The sequence below is a fragment of the Rhineura floridana genome, chromosome 8 (assembly GCF_030035675.1).
Source record: "Rhineura floridana isolate rRhiFlo1 chromosome 8, rRhiFlo1.hap2, whole genome shotgun sequence".
Classification (NCBI taxonomy): domain Eukaryota; kingdom Metazoa; phylum Chordata; class Lepidosauria; order Squamata; family Rhineuridae; genus Rhineura; species Rhineura floridana.
In genome coordinates, this window is record NC_084487.1 from 105,226,506 (window position 1) to 105,250,092 (window position 23,587).

The 23,587-nt window shown below is 39.4% G+C and overlaps 1 protein-coding gene across 2 annotated transcripts in view; it reads right to left on the reverse strand.

The window, feature by feature from the left end:
- Positions 1-2,212: 2,212 nt before the first annotated feature.
- Positions 2,213-23,587, reverse strand: part of TBC1D22A (TBC1 domain family member 22A) — a 177,025-nt gene continuing 155,650 nt past the window's right edge. For both annotated transcript variants that reach the window (XM_061640276.1, XM_061640274.1), the window contains one exon: positions 2,213-6,490. In XM_061640276.1, the coding sequence (XP_061496260.1) occupies positions 6,362-6,490 (129 nt within the window). In that variant the 3' untranslated portion in view covers positions 2,213-6,361. The remainder of the gene's footprint in view (positions 6,491-23,587) is intronic.

Consider the following 23,587-nt stretch of genomic DNA (forward strand, 5'->3'; position numbering starts at 1 on the left):
TCTGCTGGGGCAGTCTCTTCTCCAGGATCAAGGAAATGCAAGGAGTAGGCCAGCCCTCCCAGCTCTTCCGGGTTTTTTTCCTAGAGAGAACCAATAGCATTCTAACTAGGTACAGTGGGGTTGCTTTCCAGGTTTACAAAATATGCCCCAGTTTTCAGAAGACAGAGTGTTGTGCAAAACGTACACAATTGTTTGCCTTTTTTCCTCAGTACTTGTTTCCCACACTGTTGGTTTAAATATGAAACCTGGGAAGCTCTAACCTCAACACAGTGCAAGATGTATGCATTTCCAGGCATGCATAATTGATTGTAGTACTTTTTATTTTATGCACCAAATTAAGTTGATTGCTAGCTCTTTAGATTTCCCAGGGACTACCTCATTATTTATGTTGCATTGGGTTCTTTTGCGTAAAATCTACCTTCCTCTTTTGTTGTATCCCAATAAAATTATTTCTCCTCCTGCCCCCCAGCCAGCAAATATAAATTGCAAATACAAACAAATACCAGATGAAACAAAATACATCTGAGCAGGTTCTTCAGTGATTGCTTTAATCATCATCTAAATGAAAAAAGGGTTTTTTCTCCCTAGAATAACCCTCCCCAATAAATCTGTTTCCTTTGGAACTCCTTGATGTGACCCTGCTGGTTAATGGATGCAAGATAATTTGAAATTGAAAGACTACTGTCATTATCGTAGACACAGAGACTTTTGCTATCTATACACCAGTTCCTAACAAACAAGGTTTATAGAGTGAAAGAATAAATCAACCTATGCATGAGACACAAATAAATGATTAATGTTATTATTTTCTCCTTAGGGTTTGATAAACCTATATATCACCTTTGATTTCTCTCTGCAGGGCTTCAACCAAAGCTGCATTAATTATAGCTTCTATAAAATATACTTTTAGTGGAGAAAAAAAATCCAGCTCTGGGTACTTTATAGTTGTCTGGAAAAAAACTTTCCTTGTGTTTGCTATATATCAGAAATGTCAGGTGAGTGCACAAAATTAGGTACTGTAGTATGGTTTACATGTTCAGGTCATGATCCAAAGGAGACCAAGTTCATTTTCCATGCACACATTGTGCTAGCACACCTATTTCTCTTCCCATTTCCTCTGTGTGTTTTAATATAGGCTATGAAATTATATGAACAGCACAAATCCACTCCCATGTGCATACCTCTTCATGCATGGGATGGATCCCCATATAAATTTTACTGAATCTCTGCCTGTCAGCTCAGCATACTGCTGCTGTGCCATGATGTAGCTTGACCGTGCCCATTGAAGAGAAGCCTTTGTGCACTTCACATAGAGGGTATCTAGTGTACCACCCCTCTCCCAATTTCTGGCACAGTTAGTAGTAGGGGTATTATGCTAAGAAGTCTTGGGGGGAAAGTTTGGAGCTGTAATCCTATACCCACTGACCTGGGTGTAAGTCTCATTGAACTCAGTGTGGCTTACTTTGGAGTCCCAGCACATAGGATTGCACTGTATGTCTCCCATGTCTGCTGCATTCAACATCTAGATGTTTCTCCCAAGAGCTATAGCAGAATAGTTTTATTCTTAAAGAGTGACCCACAAGGGTAAAGTGGCCAGCAAGGTAACTGAATGAGCACAGATCTTGGCAAAGTTGAAATTAAGTTACAGCTCAGTTAATTTGTTTTCTGAATTGTTCGCTCTGTATTAGTGCAATGGACTGAATATGTCTGAGAGTACTAGGGGACCAATACATTGCATCCCTTGGATGACAATATTGCAATATTACTGTCAATACTTTGGGCTGTATCCAGCGAAGTCACTGCACTCATGGAAAGACTTCTGCTCACACAAGATAACTTACTCTCCCTCTCCTCCCCCTTCGCACTTCTCAGATCTGCTCTGGGAGGAGGAGAGAAGTTCCGCTGCATGAGCGGAACTCATTCCACGAGCACAGTGACTTTGATGGACCTTGTGTGCAAAAAGGTTATCGCTCCACGAGCACAGTGACTTTGATGGACCTTGTGTGCAAAAAGGTTATCGCTCTACTAGCTATCTTTAAATATTTACCGGTATGCACATTCTTTTTTGTCTTCATTACATAGCTTAACACCAATAACTTCATTCTCATCTCTTGAATGATCTTCAGTAACATCTAGGTATTGTAATAAAAAGGGTTGGATTAACTAGGTGCTATATTCATTGATTCTAAATATATATTACACACACACAGTCTTTGGTACTTATATTTTATTGTAGAGTTTTCAAGTTAAATACAAATCTATGGGCCTCTCCATTAGAAATTAAAGACTCGTAGAAGTAGTTGCTGTAACATATTTAAGATGTACAGATGATTGCAAGATACATTCTTCCTTGTATTATATTTACATACTTCAGTACATTGCTTACTATTTACATTTTTAAGCATATACCATAGATATAAATTGGTTATCAGTACTGTACAGTTCTTTTGTTACAGGTATTAGTTAATATTGTGTTTATGACATAGTGCCTTCAGGACTTCCATATGAATATGAAACAAACCAGGTTAAATTAATGAAATGCCCTGATTTCTTTTCTATTCTGAAAAATATTAACATAAAAATATCTATTAGATATCTGTTTTTAATTTTTCTAGTTGTAATAAAGGGGTATAAAAATGGGAGAAACATTTCTTCCATGTAACATTTGGTTAGGATGGCACTTTACCTGAGATACAAAGTTATCAAAAGCCAAGCATCATTCCCTTTCAAGAAAAAGGTATATAGGGAATATATAATAGTATATTGGGAATAATGTGCATGAAATTAGCTGTTTGTATAGAACCCCTTTTAAAAAAAACAAGAATGAAAATTATGCATGTACGGAAGTCTCCACCCTCATCTACCAATGTGCTCAAGCTTCATTTCTTACCTATGTGGATCCTTTTTGCAGCATGATCATACTTAGTTTTTACATGGGAAACAATAGAGATTCTAAGAGAGCTTGGAAGATGAGATAATTCAAATGAATCTTAAGAGGAAGGTGTGTTTTTATTTTAAAGGTATATACATTTTGCTGTACAGTAGCATCTAATACAGCAAACTCATCTAGATGCATTTCTCATCATTCAGATTCCTATATAAATAAAGTAATTTTTAAAAATTACCATGCACACTGCAGCTTATTTTTCTTCTTCAATAAAATGTTCATTGTCATTAACATATTTTCTGTATTTTGCATTTTGCTTTGTGTATTTTGTTCTTGGAAGAAGCTTCATTAGGCACAATGATACTATTTGTAAACTTGAAAGAGAAACTTACAGAGAAATCATATACTAAACTTAGAATTAGAAGTATTCTGATGTTTGATAAAGATGTATCTTATGACCTGCAGACATGCTGAACCATGCCACAGAATTTCATCTCATCTCTATTAAAAGCATTAGGTGCAATAACTTTATGGTAAGTTGAGAACCTATAGCAATGCCCAGTAAGGCTGCACTAGTATTGAATTCCCCTGCATAGTGCACGGCATGGAAGATAAGGGGAGAATCTCTGCTGCTGCTACTCTTAAGTAATGGTGCAGTAAGATCTCCCAGGTAATGCAACTCCACCTAATTCTTCTTACTTATTGTTGTCTTGAAATATCTAAATAATTTTATTTCCATGAAAGAGGCCACATCTCTCTGCTGTGCTATGAAAGACATAGAACAATCTTGTTTTACTTCTGTAAAGCTTATTAAAATATCAATGTACTAGAAAATGAGGGCTCACACAGAGACTGGGTTGTGTTTCAGTCAAATGTCCCAAAATAATCCAAACGCATGATTAAATAGTAAGACATTTGAAAATAATCTGCTAGTATTATATTATTTTTAAACTAGTTTGAACTCTTTTAGCTATATGTGTGTATGGTTTTAATATTGGAAATAGTTTAATCTTATTTTAATGTAGACTTCGTATGTTTTCAATGCCACCAATTATGCCGCCTGACAAGATCGGCCACACAAGGCCTTCTCTCAGTCCCGCCAACTAAATCAGCTAGGTTGGCGGGAACCAGAGAGAGAGCCTTCTCAGTGGCGGCCCCAACCCTCTGGAACTCCCTCCCACAAGATCTCCGGCTTGCCTCTTCCCTGAATATATTCCGCAAGGCCTTAAAGACCTGGCTCTTTCAACAGGCTTTGGGGACTTTTGGGGAGGGCTGACTTTTTTGATTGAAATGCCTCCTACCCTGCAATGTTTTTATCATAATTTTTATTGTTATATTGTATTTTGTTGTATTGTATTTTATTGTACTTGCCATATGTACGTCGCCTAGAGTGGCCACCGGCCAGATAGGCGACACATAAATTAAATTTATTATTATTAATTTATTATTATTATATGTATTTTTATCTGGAAGCCGCCGTGAGTTCCAGTTTTGGAAAAATGGTGGGGTATAAATAAAGACAATAATAGTCATAACATCTTAAGAAAAATAATCCTTGAGAAATCTTTGTAGCCTCTTAAAATATGCATCTATCACATTTTTGGTCAGTCTTCCAAAAGCATTTGGGAGATTTTGTGGGGACAGGAAGTAGATAAGCAGCTCTATTGCCTGTAGTTCTTATTTATTCAGGCATCTATTCATATGGCAGGTAGTAAGTTAACATACATAACCAAATTGAAAGGCAAAAAAATCCCCCCCCCAAACCAAAAATGACTCAAAGGCACAACTGAAGAACTCCTGAAAACAAGATGTTCCATTTACAGTATTGATTTAGGATTAATAATATGTATTCTTAACACAACTGACAAAAAGCTGTTCACGAATTATATCCACTTAAGACAGTAGGTGCATCACTGAATGCTCCTCCAACTACTTACGCACAGAAATCTAGCGTATCAGGGAGAAGAATTCAGCCTAGCTTTCTTGGTGACACACTATAGATATCTATGTTCAAGGAATGCTTACATGAACGTTCAGTTCCACATCTTTATTCTAAAGTGGTACAGTACAGGAAAAGCTTTACTACTTGGTTCTATTATTTGGATAAATTGGCCCTTACAGAAAGTTAATGGACTGCTAACTTTTGACAGAGCCTTCTACAATGTAATATAAATAAGTTGGTCACAAAAATAGAACTACTTAGCTGTTTTTAAAGTGAGATAAGCTTCCAGATCAGTTTGTGCAAAATCATTAAGTATATGACAATTGTATGGACTGAATACTTCGGAGTAATTAGTACCAGGTAAACCGATGCACTTCTTTCATATATATACACAAAATGGCTGGTGTGAACCAATTAGCCAACTTGATCGGTGAGAAGGAGAGCAGACTGGAGCTGAGCCTTCAACAGTCACATGCCCTACACAGTGCAAAATCCATGCTTTATTCCAGAGGTGGGGAAGCATCTTTGCTGTGGGCTTCAGGCAATTTGTCTCCATCTGTACTTCTCTTCCACATTCAAACCAGCCTATGTCTAAGTCAAGATAGAAAGCCTTAAGATGCATACACAACATTTCTGTCAAGTATTCCTATCATGCTAGAAATTCTATGTAAGGCAATAACATATTAAAATATATTCACTGTAAACTAAGAATCTGATTAGGAAAAAAATCCTTGAAACTAGAAGCCTATGCACTGAAAAAATATTTGATAGTTTTAAAACATTCAATTATGAATACATTATTATGGCAGAAGAAATCTATTTTCTTTTTTTAGTAAGTATAGTTCACAATTTCAAAAGTGATACAATTTGTTAAACACAATATAACATCCAGGATCTCTGATGATCATGTATGTGGCATTCTTTTCAAATTCTAGAGGCTGTGTTCCATTAAAATCTGTGTTACTGGATTTCACTGAGTAAACAAAGATATCAAAGGTATTTAAATATTTTGTGTTTCAAAATAAAATCAAAACAAATCCATATGGCCCTTGCACGACCTTACTGCCCAATTCATCTGTCTTCATTTTCGGTTCAAGACCTATTATTCCTATTAGCTAACAAGTATATCAGAGACCAGAAATACTTTCGTCAAAATTACAAAAAACAATCAACTAGGAACAAGGCTCATGGAGACAAGACACTAAGTCATTAGATACCAATGAACATAAAACACTTTCTTCATTCATAGTAACAACTACCAAAGGAAAAAGGGAGAATAAAACACAATTAAACCTGAATCTTTTTGTGGGCACTGAGCATGAATGTTTACTTAGGTCAATCACTGTCTTCTCAATAGCCTGTGCTTATCCATTTCTTTGGTAATCCATTAATTACATATGTTTTTGATGAACTATTATGGAACGCTTCATATGAAATCACAAGAGAGTAATTTGTGTGTCGGCACAACCAAAATAATGAAAATGATACTATGTCATAATAAGTAGATTGGCTGTATGTGGTTTCTGGTGCTTTCATCTCTTGTAATGGTTCGGGGCATCTGCAAATGCAAACTTCAGTCTGTAGGCTTCTGCAAGGAGAACACTGATATCTTCGTTTCCCCAGTGCATCGTGGGCAAGTTCTGCAAAAAGATTAGGAGTTCCTTGTGGGGAAAAGAAGAAAAAGAAATCAGAACAGAGGTTATATCAGTGTGTATTAGGCTGGCTTAGGATTTGTTTTCCAAACAAATGTTTCAATTAACAATGGAACCCCCATGTTACACACCTTGGGCTGTTTTTTAAATGATTTCATCTTAAACATCTGTACGCATACAAGTAAAATCAAAGCGTTGATTTTAGGAAACACACGTGACAAAAGGGCAAATGAACTTAGCACAAATTCAAAATAGATTAATTAACCAAAATTAGTAAGGATGAAGCATCATCAATGGGTTAATAGGTGAGGGAATGTTAAAATAAGAGAAAAAATCTCCTTAAAATGATTTGTTAAATCTCCCCCATCTAGAATTCTCTAATCTAGATCTGTGCACCCCAACCCATTTCTTGTTTGTTCGGTATTCAAATATCTATATATCTTTACTACAGATCCCCATCTCTCATCTTCTCCAATATAGGTGAATGATATTTACTGTAAATATGTTTTCTAAGGCAGCTACAAGTACAACAAAGTGAATATAACCCTTTAATCTCAAATCCATCATTGCTTCAACCATCCATGAGTCTGTTTTTTAAAAAGAGTTTGTATATGCTGTCATCCACATCGCTACAAGAAACAATGGTGTAACTCTGGCAAACATGTAGCAATCATGTCTACCCTTCAAAGTGCATAGCTGCTCTGAAAACAGGAATATTTAAGTAATGAGTGATGGAGATCCAAGCAAACCAAAATGGAGTTCCTACCTACGTAACAGCTGACTGAATTTTCTAGGGTATGTGCATACCTGCTACTATATACATAAAGATATTTCCTGTTTTGCTGTCTATTTCCTTAAAACTTGCTATATCTTTTATTTCTCAGACTACAGTGCCATAGTATAAGCTGCAGCATACATCTGATTATTATCATACAGACTGTAGTAGAAAAAAACTTGAAGTGGTTTTGGAAAATAAACCCCATTAAAGTGTAGTTGAATAACCATCACGACTAGCCCCAAGGTATAAGAAATATATTTTTAAAATGAAAAGTACACACCCATCATATACGTATGCTTTGGAGGAGGATATATCACAGTGAGAAGAAATTTGGGCAGGTGATAACAAGAGAAGACAAGAGATAATAGATGAGGGCAAGCCTGTATCAACCGCCAGTTCAGACCCCATGAGTATATATGTGAAATTAAGATTTTTTGCTCCAATATGCATAATTTTACACTTGTTTATATTGAATTGCATTTGCCATTTTTTCGCCCATTCACTCAGTTTGGAGAGGTCTTTTTGGAGCTCTTCGCAATCCCTTTTTGTTTTAACAACCCTGAACAATTTAGTGTCGTCAGCAAACTTGGCCACTTCACTGCTCACTCCTAATTCTAGGTCATTAATGAACAAGTTGAAAAGTACAGGTCCCAATACCGATCCTTGAGGGACTCCACTTTCTACAGCCCTCCATTGGGAGAACTGTCCGTTTATTCCTACTCTCTGCTTTCTGCTTCTTAACCAATTCCTTATCCACAAGAGGACCTCTCCTCTTATTCCATGACTGCTAAGCTTCCTCAGAAGCCTTTGGTGAGGTACCTTGTCAAACGCTTTTTGAAAGTCTAAGTACACTATGTCCACTGGATCACCTCTATCTATATGCTTGTTGACACTCTCAAAGAATTCTAACAGGTTACTGAGACAGGACTTTCCCTTGCAGAAGCCATGCTGGCTCTGCTTCAGCAAGGCTTGTTCTTCTATGTACTTAGTTAATCTAGCTTTAATAATACTTTCTACCAGTTTTCCAGGGACAGAAGTTAAGCTAACTGGCCTGTAATTTCCGGGATCCCCTCTGGATCCCTTTTTGAATATTGGCGTTACATTTGCCACTTTCCAGTCCTCAGGCACGGAGGAGGACCCGAGGGACAAGTTACATATTTTAGTTAGCAGATCAGCAATTTCACCTTTGAGTTCTTTGAGAACTCTCGGGTAGATGCCATCCGGGCCCGGTGATTTGTCAGTTTTTATATTGTCCATTAAGCTTCGAACTTCCTCTCTCGTTACCACTATTTGTCTCAGTTCCTCAGAATCCCTTCCTGCAAATGTTAGTTCAGGTTCAGGGATCTGCCCTATATCTTCCACTGTGAAGACAGATGCAAAGAATTCATTTAGCTTCTCTGCAATCTCCTTATCGTTCTTTAGTACACCTTTGACTCCCTTATCATCCAAGGGTCCAATTGTCTCCCTAGATGGTCTCCTGCTTTGAATGTATTTATAGAATTTTTTGTTGTTGGTTTTTATGTTCTTCGCAATGTGCTCCTCAAATTCTTTTTTAGCATCCCTTATTGTCTTCTTGCATTTCTTTTGCCAGAGTTTGTGTTCTTTTTTATTTTCTTCATTCGGACAAGACTTCCATTTTCTGAAGGAAGACTTTTTGCCTCTAAGAGCTTCCTTGACTTTGCTCGTTAACCATGCTGGCATCTTCTTGGCCCTGGCGGTACCTTTTCTGATCTGCGGTATGCACTCCAGTTGAGCTTCTAATATAGTGTTTTTAAACAACTTCCAAGCATTTAACATAAGAACATAAGAACATAAGAAGAGCCTGCTGGATCAGGCCAGTGGCCCATCTAGTCCAGCATCCTGTTCTCACAGTGGCCAACCAGGTGCCTGGGGGAAGCCCGCAAGCAGGACCTGAGTGCAAGAACACTCTCCCCTCCTGAGGCTTCCGGCAACTGGTTTTCAGAAGCATACTGCCTCTGACTTGGGTGGCAGAGCACATTTTCGAGTGATGTGACCCTCTGGACTTTGTTTTTCAGCTTTCTTTTTACCAATCCCCTCATTTTTGTGAAGTTTCCTCTTTTGAAGTCAAATGTGACCGTGTTGGATTTTCTTGGCAATTGGCCAGTTACATGTATGTTTAATTTAATAGCACTGTGGTCACTGCTCCCAATCGGTTCAACAACACTTACATCTCGCACCAGGTCCCGGTCCCCACTGAGGATTAAGTCCAGGGTTGCCGTCCCTCTGGTCAGTTCCATGACCAACTGATCTAGGGAATAGTCATTTAGAATATCTAGAAACTTTGCTTCTTTGTCATGACTGGAACACATATGCAGCCAGTCTATGTCCGGGTAGTTGAAGTCACCCATTACTACCACATTTCCTAGTTTGGATGCTTCCTCAATTTCATATCTCATCTCAAGGTCTCCCTGAGCATTTTGATCAGGGGGACGATAGATCGTTCCCAGTATTAAGTCCCTCCTGGGGCACGGTATCACCACCCACAACGATTCTGTGGAGGAGTCTGCCTCTTTTGGGGTTTCGAGCTTGCTGGATTCAATGCCTTCTTTCACGTATAGAGCGACTCCGCCACCAATACGTCCTTCCCTGTCCTTCCGATATAGTTTATATCCAGGGATAACCGTATCCCACTGGTTTTCTCCATTCCACCAGGTCTCGTTTATGCTCACTATATCAATGCTCTTCTCTAAGACCAAGCACTCCAGTTCTCCCATCTTGGTTCGGAGGCTCCTAGCATTAGCGTACAGGCACTTGTAAGCAGTGACTCTCTTCAAGTGTCTTTGGCACTTGTGGTTAGGCCTGTGGTAATTTTGCTCTTCTGAATTTATATCTTGTGCCCCTGCTCTCACAATGCCTACTTCTAGGCCTACCCCTTTTAAAATTTCATCATTTCTTTGGTTTTTATCCCAGGGGGGAGGTTTATTCCGAACCGGACCTTTCTCAGCTCCTGTCGGGTTTCCCCCCTCAGTCAGTTTAAAAGCTGCTCTGCTACCTTTTTAATTTTAAGTGCCAGCAGTCTGGTCCCATTCTGGTTCAAGTGGAGCCCGTCCCTTTTGTACAGGCCCGGCTTGTCCCAAAATGTTCCCCAGTGCCTAACAAATCCGAACCCTTCCACCCGACACCATCGTCTCATCCACGCATTGAGACTGCGAAGCTGGGCCTGTCTGGCTGGTCCTGCGCGTGGAACTGGTAGCATTTCAGAGAAAGCCACCTTGGAGGTCCTGGCTTTCAGCATCCTACCTAGCAACCTAAATTTTGCTTGAAATTTTTCTTGATTCAAAAATGTGTTCTTAAATGTTTTCCAGTTAAATACATTCAGAAATACATATCTAAATATGAATTTCATGTAGGTTATTAAAAAATAGACTGAGGAAACAGGAAGGAATAGATTTATGAGTAAACACATACTAAAGTGAAGCATATCAGAAAGACTGATTCATCCATCCCCAATTTCAACCATGTATACAACATTCCATGGTGCACCCATAAAGCAAATTCCTGTGACCCTTTCACCTCGAAAGAGCAGCATAAGTACATAAATTCACATTATGCACAGGGGAAGTGAGAGTACAGGTTCTATTTACCATTCTCTTCCTGTGCCTTCATATAAGCTAGCAATCAATTGTTTTATAGTTAAAATGGTTACACTATTTAGCATCTCTTTACGTCTTCAATTCTGTTAGTTGCCCAAAAGTCACAGCTTATGCTCTATTGGAATTCAATGGCAGCTGGTAGAATAACAGCCATGAGCTATGGAGAGCTAATTCTGGCACTTCCTTTGTAAGATAAAAAGACATGTACACATTATATGGGGTGTTAGCACATCAGCACTACAGTAAATATACACACTGTACCTATTATTTCATATTACAGTGTTTAAAAGTTTGAAAGTTATTGCCATGCAATACCCTGGGGATATGAGCATTACCATTCAGTGCAGATCTATAAATGTGTGTGAAGGAAGAAGCTTTCAGTGGGAGTGGAATGTATATTCATGAAACACTTCCAAATTTAAAGAGTAAGCTGATTTAGGAGGATCTGCAGCCACATGCCAGATATGCCATAAATCAGTGTCACTTATTACGAACTCCTCCTGGTTGTTTAACAGTTCCAATTCCTCTCCCCACCCACACCCCAATTTACTGCTTACAAGAAAGATATCAATACATGCTGAATGGCTCAAGATCCAGCTTATTAAACCATGGCAGTCTGATTTAATGCTGAACTTTCTGACTTTTCTTGCTGACAACTAAATACAGCAAAAGTCAGGGATGATCCCCCACCCCACCCCAATAGTTAGATCCTTCAGTGGAGCATGCAGGTTTCCTGCAAACCAACTGCCTATAAAAAGAACATTCTTATCTTATTTTTAACCTTTCTTTCATATTCCTTGACCTTTTAACCAATGGATCAAACAGAACACAAGTGTGATTCATAAAAAGATTAAACTATGTTTAGACAAAAAAAGGTCAATCCACACACCAATGTGAATAGCTAAATCTTGGCAGGTGTGCCCCTCCACAATGCATCATAAAAACCAAATTTTCTGTGCCATTGCATCAGATTCAACAGCAATATTTTGCTTTCACAAAACCCATTTTTCCTGTTTTTATGTACCACATGTGTTGCCTTTTAAGAATGTCACTACCCTTTAGAACACTTCAACATTCTGAGCTGGAACTGTGTGGTGCAACTTTTTATCCATCTCCCTCGAAATTATATCTGATCTCATAGAAGTGGATCTAGAAACATCCCACGACTCAACCCAGAATAAATCAGTAAATGCAGTCTTTTACAGCTGATTTCTTTGACAATTCTTTTATTAGTCTGGGGGAAAAAATCTTGTCAAGTTCTGGAAGAACCAGCCTCTAAAAATAGAAAAATAAGTGATAGTTATATTGGACTCAGCTGCCGCCATTTAAAACTGGTCAACTAGGACTGACAGTTCTCAACAAGGTGAAACTGAGAAGGCGACACTTTGACAGACCAATCTTCTATTAATCTTTTGATAACACAGAGAGATATTTTCCATGTGATTAATCCCACATTTTCCAGGGGAAACAATTTCATGAAAGGGAGTGCCTTAAGATGCAGGGAAAAAGCTAACAATTGGAGGGATTTTTTATCCCTTATTTCAAATCATATACAATGCAACACATTTTCAGGCACTGTGCAGCATATTTTCAAAAAGAATGTAAGTTAGATGGATCTCCATTTTATCTAATAGGATTCCATCTGCAAGGTATTTTTATCTTTACTTCCTATTCTTAAAATATGTTCTGAGAGAATGTTGTCAGAGAAGTCTAGTGTAGTCTCATGGGACGTTTTTACATCTTTGTAGCTTAAAACAGTATTGGATTCATGGATTTATACTCTTATACAGAAACATACAGCTTGTTATCTAATTTAAGGACAGATAGACCAATAGGATGGTCTACTATTACCGAAAGCAGGGATAGTTAATGTGGTGCCCTCCAGATGTTTTGGACTACAACTCCCACTATCCTTGACCACTGGCTATGCTGACTGGGACTGGTAAGAGATGGGAGTGTTGCAGCATCTGCAGGGCACCATATGGCTGCCACTGACCAAAAGCAAGATAAGTTTTTGGGAACATTTCAACATTTCTAGAACTCATCCAGAGACAGTGACAGGCATACACTGTTGTGGCTTTTCTAAAGCTCCTTTGCAAGCATATTTTAATAGCTCCTATGATATACCTTTCCTTTTGAGAGATTCAAGACTGCTGCAGACAGTACAGCGCAGGTACAGTGGTCCTTTAAACATTATTTGCTCCAGTTATATGTGAACTACTTTTCAGTGAGTGGCTTCTGCATGGGGTAAATCAATAATCCAACTATGTGGTCAATGGCTGTCATACAAGTCCGGACCATGAAATTACAGTGCCTAAAGGAAAGGCAGAGTGATTAGCCCCTGCCTGCACAGCTAGATCATGTATACATTACCTCAGCCAGGTGGGACCTTCTCACAGGAAAGCAGTCTGTAAACCATTTCAAGGGCCCTACAATTTTGCTGAATAACTTTGTATTTACGTCTTTGTATCTCTCTTTTTAAAAACAATGACCAGCCTGCCATCTTTTTTTTTCTAATTTAGTTTTGAACAAACTAAGAACACTTTAAAAAGGAAGAATAAATCTGAAATTAGCTTTCAACCAAACATTATGCTCATAGGAATATATTATGGCAAAATATATTTTGGGTTACCGAGAAATTAAAAATCCAGTACATCTGTACAGATTGCTTAATGTAGCAATAGCAATAGCAGAGCACAAACAACGTGGGAAGTGTGATAAGGCATTCTTTGGAGCACACAAATTTAGTTCAGTAAAACTGCATGAAGGAATATAATGGCCTACAGGGAAGCTGATTGGGAGATTATGTGTTCTAAGTTAGAAGCATGTTGCATAGCAATTAAAGTTGGTAGAGGCAGGAGGACAACAAGGCCTGTTGGCTATGATGAGCTCCTACTAGAACAGACTGTCACTGAAATGAAGCTGGCATGATTTGTACATTCCAACGGAACCAATGCAGGCTGCCACGCCAGGCCACAAAAATCCCAAAATTAAAAAGCCACCCTTGTTGATCAAATCCTCAAATTGCTGAAGGCAATCTCAATGCTCTGTAAAGAAAATGGAGTGTGGACATCCTATCAAACAGCTGACTGGTTCACCAACCGTCCAGAAGACATCTCCAACCTTTAACAATTCTATGCAGGGAGTGTGATAGGCGTGAAAGGTTGAATATGTCATGATCATGTTTGCCACAACAGTCAGCAATAAAGAATATTTATACAGCCAAGAAAACATTCTTGAAGCCTAGTGTGGCCCACCAATGCTTAAGGGGGGTGTATTTCTGTAAAAATGCATGGGTCTCTTACCCATGTGCCCAGAGACATGAAGGCAGTAGTTTAGCTATTTTGAAGAAAGATTATTCTGGTTTATCATGACTGCAAGAGCCAACTAGGGCTTACAACAATAGACAATCTGTTTAAAAATGCCATTTCTGGGAGGAATTTTAAATCTAATTTGTTTACAACCAGATGACAAAACACACATTTATAATTCTGCTTATTTTCAATCTAGCTGTTGCAAAGTGACAGTTTTGTTGCAAGATAAGAAAATCTACATGTACCGTCATTTAGTCAACCATAAGGGACTAGATGCAGAAAAATAGTTCCTCTTCCACCAGCTTGTCTGAAAAGAAAGGCATCCATCACCTCATTCCATATTATCCATTTCATACTCCAAAAGCTTTTCTTGGTTTCTATTTGTTCTCTTATCAGCAGCTTTGATTGAATTTGGAAGCTAAGTATACAGGGCTCCTGTGATTTTCATTTTCTCTGGGGGCAACACACTGATAAAGACAATAATTGACACTGTTATTCCATTTCTAACTGAGAAAGCAACATGAAAAGAAAACAATTTTCTTTCAAGGGAGGCATCTCCAGTGACAGCTTTGAATTACCAACAAAACAAAACCATTGCTCAGCCATTTAAGCTGTGCAGGTCACCTAAACTGCTCAAGAAGCACTATTTAAATGATCCCCCACCCTTTCTAAAGGATTTTTTCCTATTGAAATTGAGGAAAATTAACCATGTAATTCTTCTGTACCACTTACTAAAAATATATGTACTCATCCCTGAATTAGGGAAAAATATGTTCTGAAATTAACTAAACTGCCCTGATAGAAAATTATAGGTCAGTAATTTTATCCAACTGCCTTGTAATACAGATGAGATTTGGGGTTTATAAAAACACTTAAATTTTTCACAGATGAACAACGAAGAGGAGACTGCACTCCTACACTTCAGTGTGCAGATAAAATCTTCATATTATATTCCATCCATGAGTTATATTTTAATTATACTCTAGAAGTAAAATAGCACACATAAGAGTAGAGATAGCTGAACCAACTATGGCATGTATCAGATCGGCTTTGAGATGAGAGGAACCATTTCTAGGTATTTTGTGAAATGGCTGACCTTACTTCCAATCCTATCCCAGCTGCTAATTTGGTAGTCTGGGATTACTTGAAAGCTTCCTAGTTCCTCATCTGTCAAATAATCTCCTTCCTGGTGTTACATGCTACACCCACAAAAAAAGATGAGGGGCAAGACCTTGTGCTTCTCCCCCCCCCAAGTTGTTTATGTGGGTATAGTTGTCAAAGCCAGTCAAGGCTCATACAAGGCTTTGCTCCTGGCAACACAAAGCAGTCCTTGTGGGAATTTATGGTTGGATGGGAGTTAAATCTCCAGATCAGATTTTAATTCAATCCAGGGAAGAATAGGGTGTGTGTGTCTAATTTCTACTTTGAGGCAGGTATTATGAGTCATTGAAGCCTGTATCAGATAGGGCCCAAGTCCACTGAATTTCACCAGCAATTAACTATTTAATCTATTTAAGAGCAATCAACCTTAAGGGAAAAAGAAAACGTTCTGTCCTCTACCCACCCAACAAGAACTTTATACCTTTGCCACATATAAAAAAATAGTTTGATTTTTTTTTCTGCAACAGAATACTGTTTATCAGGCTCTTCTATATTATGGAGAAAGGATGACAAAGTTAATAAAATGTCCACTGGATTTGCTTGCCTGAAGCAAATTCAACTCATAAAATTAATTTTTTCTCTCATTATGAATCCACCACATTTTGTCATACCATTGTTTGTTTACACAATAAGGCCTTCTTCCAATTTCAAGCAATGATTAATTAAGCATCCATAAGCAAATATCACTAAGTCTTTATGAGCAGCATGTTGATCCAAGATATTCATTTGATTAAGATGACACAGTGGTCCAGTTCAGTGTGTCTATAAAGGACACAGTCTAGCCAAATAAAAGATATGCTGAGTAACAGATTTCAATGGAACACTTAATATGTGCATAATTTTGTCGTATTAAAATTACTGTAACTTATGAGTGCTCAGCTTTGGCTCATTCTTGTCCAAAGTTTGAGAGAAATATCTCAGTACAATTTTGTAAATCCCATTTTACAGGCAAGATATTTTGAGCAATGAAAAATAAGGAAAGCTTCCCAGGATGTAAAGCCATTGTCAGTACCATGATTAATAATGTGGCTCCCTATCACTAGGTTCCTGATTAAGCCACTATATAATAATTCTCATATATATGGATTAGGGTGTTTGTTACAAAACCATGGCTTTTAGCAAAATTCATGCATTGTCTGCCAAGCCAATGCGAAACAAGAGTTTGAGACACATGTAACATATGTAATCATACCTGGACATTAAAGTTGAATTCAGTTACATGGAAAAATAGAAAAATGCATTGTTCATATAGAAAATAACATAGAAATATGATTATACCGCAACATACTGTGCTCTGTGCCATGTTCAGATGCATTTTCATGCACATGTAACTGAATTTTGGACTGGTAAAAAGAAATCTTAAATTTACATACCAAACACGGGGAACCTAATGGTGGAAGCCACGGTTGGAACGAACATTCACATGAAGCCATATGGAGGAAACAACATCTAGCCTAGTGCAACCACTTCCTGATTATCTGCATAAGCATAGTGAGTAAAGAACAAGCCAACTTATTCATCTGAATTGCTGCTGGGAACAGGTGCTTGGCCTTTCGGTGCAGCTCAGACATTACTTTTCACATGGATGCATGTGGTAGATTTTTGTGCATTAATCCAAAGCCTATTTTCATATCAGTTCAACACACATTACATCTCTTGTGCCAAGTTACATTCAACTGCATAACTCCAATGCAAAAAACCACACTTTTCCAGAGCTGCCAGGACTAAGCAGCTATACACCTGAAAATATGCTAATATACAATAATATTAATAACCCAAACCTTCCCTCCCTGAAGATGTCTTACACTAGGGGTAAGGAACTGGATCTGACCAGTGGTCCAGATCCTCATCTCCCCCACCCTCTATGGGCTACCTGACATCACAATGTTGTCATGTGACCCGTTTTTGCATGAGCAATCAGCTAATTATCAGGACTTACAAAGGACCACACACGGGACTATGCAAGCCCCAACAATCAGCTGATTGGGGCCTATACTGTAAAGCTTGCAGCTGTTTGGGGTCAGAAGGATCAGGAGAGAGACTATAATAAAATATCTTTTTTTGCTGCCTTAATATGTTCTTAATGTGCTTAGACCTGTACTTTTAATTTAATTATGCTTTACTGTGTATAGTGTGTGTGGCTGCTTAGTTAGCTCCCCAAGGAACTCTGCTGGGTCCTGGGGAGCACGATATACACTTCAAAATAAAAATTGTGTCTTATATTCCAGAAGCATGTAGGAACTCTGGCATACTGTATGCAATCTAGCACTGCATAGCCTCCGATCTGTCATACCTTTAAAATCTAGTTTTCATGTTGTTTTGAGTGATCAGTCTCAAGAGTTTTATCTTTTTGCTGCTTTTTGGCTATAGTGACAACCATACCATTAAAATGCAAACAATAAAATCACAATAATAAAACTCAATATAAACCACAATATAACAATAGCAAGGGAGTAAAATGAGGCACAGAACAATTATCTCAATAAACATAAAGAGCCAGACAAAAAAAAGAACAGACAGGGGAGGCAGGCTAAACATACCTCTTGAGGTTACAGGTTCATTACATATTAAAGGTCATAAACTTCTCTCTCTCCAACTTGAAGATTATGTAGGATTAAAAGTGTGCCTACCAAAAGTTTTGAAATGAGAGAATCAGAGAGGTTTCCAGTGAGCAGAGCGAAGAATGTCAAGGTCCTTCCCCAGAAATTCCAACCAAGATTCTTTTGTTCCTACCTACTGGGCCCATTGCCCAGAGCTCTGCAAAAGTGTGTATGCCCCATAGAGGGAAAAGTTCCAGGTGAAAAGGGTCCTACGTGGTGACTTTCCTCTCCACTGAATTAAGCAAGGAAATCTTGTAGCTCCATGCACGTGTCCTGGAGTTCAAGCATCCATAAAAAAACTTACTGCAGTAAAAAGAGCTCCATTCTTACTTCTGTTTTCTCCACTGCCCTCTTCTGCAACTAGGAGAAAGTAACCTAGTATGGGTGGCAAGGTCTCAAACCATTGCAGTCAGGTGTGATCAGGTAAAGAATTTAAGAGCAGCCCTATTAGTTCAGATAAAGAGGCCCCTTTAATCCAGCATCCTGTTTCCCCACAATGGCCAACCAGATGCCACTTAGGAAGTCCATAAGCATGGTCTAATTAACATTTTTCACCCTATGAGCACTGGATTTCACAAAAGGTATAAATTACAAAATTTATTCTGCTCTTTGTAAGCTTACATAGTTTGTCACCAAGTTCTGAAACACTGGTTTTGGAAATGTAGGAAGCCTAGGTCCTGCACTGTGCTTGGCAAGAAGACATAAAAACCCAGAAGAGAACAGAAGAACCACTTCTATATGTCCAGCTGCAAACAAATTCAAATGATGCTACATAGCACTGTCTAATGCACTTTAATAATACAAGATTGATTTAAAACTGGCAAAAATGAAGCTACCGTTGCTTTTTTTTATGGACTGCCTTCAAGTCGATCCCGACTTATGCCGACCCTATGAATCGGGTGTTCATGGTAGGCCTGTATTCAGAGGGGGTTTACCATTGCCTCCCTCTGAGGCTAGTCCTCCCCAGCTGGCTAGGGCCTGCTCAGCTTGCCCCAGCTGCACAAGCCAGCCCCGTCCTTGTCCACAACTGCCAGCTGGGGGGCAACTGGGCTCCTTGGGACTATGCAGCTTGTCCACGGCTGCACAGATGGCAGGGTAGTAACCCCTGAGCCACTCACTATGGGGGTGATCTTTAGCTGGCCCTTTACATCCAGGAGACACTCCCTGGGCACTGTCTGCTCCCCACTGCCACTGCAGATGACTCCTCCCCCTTGTTCCAAATGAGAGAGGAGGCCTTTGCTGAAGCGCCAGAGTGTCTTTCAGGCGTGTTTAAGGCAGGCACCTGCCTATACCACACATGGCAGGGAATTGGTACCAGGAAGAGAGGATTACTATCCCGACTTCCATCTCTTCGCACTGCTGCTGCTGACTCCCTTACTTTGAATGAGAGGAGAGGGCTTTTTCTGAAGCAAGAAGAAGCAAGGCTGCAAGAAAAGGCTGCTTTCCCCCTTCCTTCCTGGCAGCCAGCCTGCCTGCCTTTGACTCTTGCTTTGCTGCCACCTCCTTTTAAAAATTAAAAATCTCACCTTCAGCCCAGACGGAGCCAAGGAGCAGTGAGGACGCTCAGGACTTGCTCGCCCCCCATCTCTGAGACTGTGTGTGCCAGCATCCCCCCTTTCTTCCACCTACATTCCAACCCCAACCTCTCTCTTGAAGATGCTGCAGCGTTGAGGGTTCCCCCCTCCCATGTGCCCAAATGCACACACTGCAGATACTTGCAGGAGGGGCAGGTATGTCTTCTGCTCCACTCTCATTCCTCAAGTGCATGCTAACCACGTTCTGATCATCATCCCGAGGCCTAAAAGCACTAACCCTGCTCCTCAACCTATCCACCCTTTTGTCTTCACAATCTAGCATCCCCACCACTATCACATTAATGCTTCTTGATTATTACTATTGATATTTTTAAAAGCTCAGCAGGTTGGCTGAGGTGGGGTCCACATACTGCAGCTGAAATGTATGTATGTATTTTATTATTATTGCATTTATATCCCACCTTTCCTCCAAGTTGCTCAACGTTCCCCCCCTTCCATTTTATCCTTACACAGACCCTGTGAGATAGGTCAGGCTGAGATATTGTGCCTGGCTCAAGGTCACCCAGTGGGCTTCATGGCTGGGTGGGGATTTGAACCTGGAGCTTAGCCCAACACTGAAAACCACTGGTGTTGGGAGACAGGACTGTACATCTTCAGGCTGGGGGGGGGGAGAAGGATACCAATTTGATTGGACCTTGGCATTAAGAAAAGAAAGCAACACCTCCCTGTCTGCAGGGAGTTTTTAATGGAAAGGGATATTTGGAGATGTGATTTTGCCACACATCATGTTTTCAATTAACAGAGATTAAAATTACAATTAGTGGGGGGGGGTCACAAAAAATTTGAGCTTACAAAGGGGATCCTGTACTCATAAAGGTTGGGAACCACTGTACTAGACAGAACAATGCAGAGGAGTATAATCTAAGGAGTGTCTTGTGCATACAGTGTACAGAGTTTGAACACTGAACCAATTATTCTTGCCATTAGAATCCAATACAAGATGATGGTTATTCAGCATGCCAGCAGAACAGGGAACAGAACTGCTGTTCAATTTTGTTTTAAACAGACGTACACACTTGGATAATTTTCTGCTTAAGGAATCCTGGTACTTCATTATTTTCAAACCAAACCATCAGGAGGAATTTTGCCCACAGTATTTTTTGTTTGCTTTTTTCCCCAAAGTGTTTTGCCATGAGAAGCTCTCTGTGCATCATTTGTGCACATGCTTATATGCTTAAGGCTCAAGCAGAGGAAAGTGCTCAAAATCATTGAAAAATTGCACCAAAGGCGACCACAGAACTCTGAAGAGATTCTGTCTGAAAACAAGATGCAACAATGAAAAAAGCACCAGATTCTTTCAACAACAAAGTTTATAATTTATTTATTTATTACATTTATATCCCACCCCTCCTCCCAGAAGAAGCCCAGCATGGTAAACAAAGCACTTTAAAACATCTTGCAAACAAAAGACTTGACAATGTATTAAAACAAATAATCTTAAGTGCATTATGTGATCAGCAGCAATATATCGCTTACTGCTGAGGAAACTTCCAGACACAGGGGAAATGGCAGCACATATTGAGCAAGACTGAAAGGAGGCAAGGTAACATGCCCAAATCATCAGTGAAGCATGAATTCACTCCACTTTGGATAGCTGGAACCACTCCAAACATACCAACACCTCATTTAGTTCTGTACATTCTGTGGAGATAAGCTGGTTGCAGTACAGAGTTGGCAAGCCAAAATTGCACACCTGCTGAGTCGTGCTGGTAACGCATGCTGCTATTCTGCTACATTTATGGTGCTATCACATTATTTTATGATGGGGCTTTCATTACAGTCAAATCAATTGCAGAAATGTAGAAGATAAACTACATGTCTGGACAAACAGCGCTTGATTCTCTGTATTTTTGTGATTTCAACTAGACGCAATGCTATCAACAAAGAATAATACAAGTTTAATAAATCTCTCAAGGATTGTACCACAGTTTCATAGGCCTTAGTGAGAATAATAGGTATAGCTATCATACATTAACATAACTTAAAGCAGACTTTATGGAAATCCTTTCCTAGCCAAAAGCAGCTACATAAAGTTGTATTTTCATGCTTTATGGGAAATTTCTTATGGTGGCTTTTCAACCTTTTTATGTAGCAATAATACAAGCAAATTTTCAAAATTATTCTTGGAAATCTGGAATGCTTACTAATTGTTATTCTTTGAACTAGATGTAGGTCCTGCAAAAAAAAACAGGCCCTTGAGCTCAGTGGCTGAGAATAGGAATTTATATCCTGCCATCTCCAGTGAAGTGACTTCAGACAAACACTGGAAGAAACCATAGAAAGCTGGATTCACTCTCTGTGGCAAATGAGCGGTGAGCATATGGGCGATTAAAGTTTTATTTATTGCTTACATGCCAAAAGAGCTTCTAAGAACTATGAAATCAATTATAAAATCCACACATAATTAAAATACACAATAAAATAGATCCATCAAAACTTGTAAATATTAATAAAATAAACAATTAAAACAGTTAAATCAGGAAGTTCGAATTCAGGGGAAAGCTTGCCTAAATAGGTGTGTCTTCAAGAGCTGGCAGAATGCCAATACCAATGGGGCCTCACAGCAGGGAGGGCATTCCACCACACTGGTGGCTCCAATGAAAACTTAGGGCTAAGCTGTTTGTCCTATGCTCAACAAATGAACTCAGGTACTGAGTTATGTTTACGTAACCAAAGTGGTGCTACTGAGAAATGAAGGGAAGGTGGCAGCATGCTCAGGAGAACCCCATGGTTGCAGAAGTTAAACAGTTTTAGAAAAAGATAAGGAAAGGGGGGGAACTCTACCTCAACCCCAAAACAGGTCAATGAAGACTTAGAATGCCCACTGACCACAGAATGCTGCCTGTGGTTGTTTCTTTGGGCACAGGGAGAGATCTGAAGGAAATGACCTGGAAAATGGCATGGCTAGCATTTTGTTGCTGGGCTCACTTGTGAACACAAAATATCCTCCCACAGAAGAGGCTGCCTACTGCACCCCTGACCGAGTGCCTGTGCTGGCCTTACGTCCTTCAAATCAGATTGTGCTGACAATGGTTAGTTCTTGCTGTGTCTCTGCATTGGGTAGAACAAGATCATTCAATCATTTCTGGTGCAGAGATGCAGAACAAATCCTTGCCTTCGGAGAAAGCTGCCCACAGCATCTCTACACAAGTCATTTGCTTGGCTCCTTCCAGCGAGAAGGCACTCTCAAATCAGCGACTTATGGAGAAATACAGGGGGTGGGTGCCTCTGTGTCAACCAGTGTTACAGATATCATTGGTCGAAAAGCACTAACCTAATGTCAGGTAAAGGGCTAAGTTAGATACAATGTTGACTGCATCATTACAATTAATATTCTCCATTAACATTGCATAGTTTTTAAGAAATTTGAGTAGCAGCTGCAGGGAAGGGAAGATTGAGACTGTGGTATAAGAGGAGGGTTAACCTTTTCTTCACATTGTGCTCTCACTGAAAAATGGCCTCAGCCCCTCTGCCCCAAAACTAGTACCAATGGAAGCTTCCTTTCCATGGCTAATAGACTTTTTTTGGCAGTGGGAGGAGCGGGGGAGAAAGTGATTTTCACTGAGACCTCGGGGAGGAGGGAGGGAGGGCAATAGCTTGGCAATGCTAATTGCAACCACCACCACCCCACATAAAAAAGCACCCCTTAACTGTAGAGATCAAACATGCTGCAATAGAGCCCATTGTGCCAAAACTTCCTATATTTGTCAAGGAATACCAAGAACTTGGTTACCTTGTAATGTGCCTTATGCAGTTACTGGACAATATCTACGAGCAGACAAAAGTGTTTTTCACAATTATTGGACAGCCAGAGCACAAAAAGAAGCTGACCTTTACTGCTTGAAAGGATGAGCTAGTTAAACGTGATCAAATACTCTGAAATGGTTGGACTTTACTTTAACCTAGCTCCAGCCGTAGAAGTTAGTGAGGACAAATAAGGGAACCTGTGTTATCATCCTTGTGTTGTTTTTAAATTATGCCACAACAGATGGTTGTGAAACCTAGCCCTTATATGTTGGCTTTTGTGGTAATGCTAACAGTGCA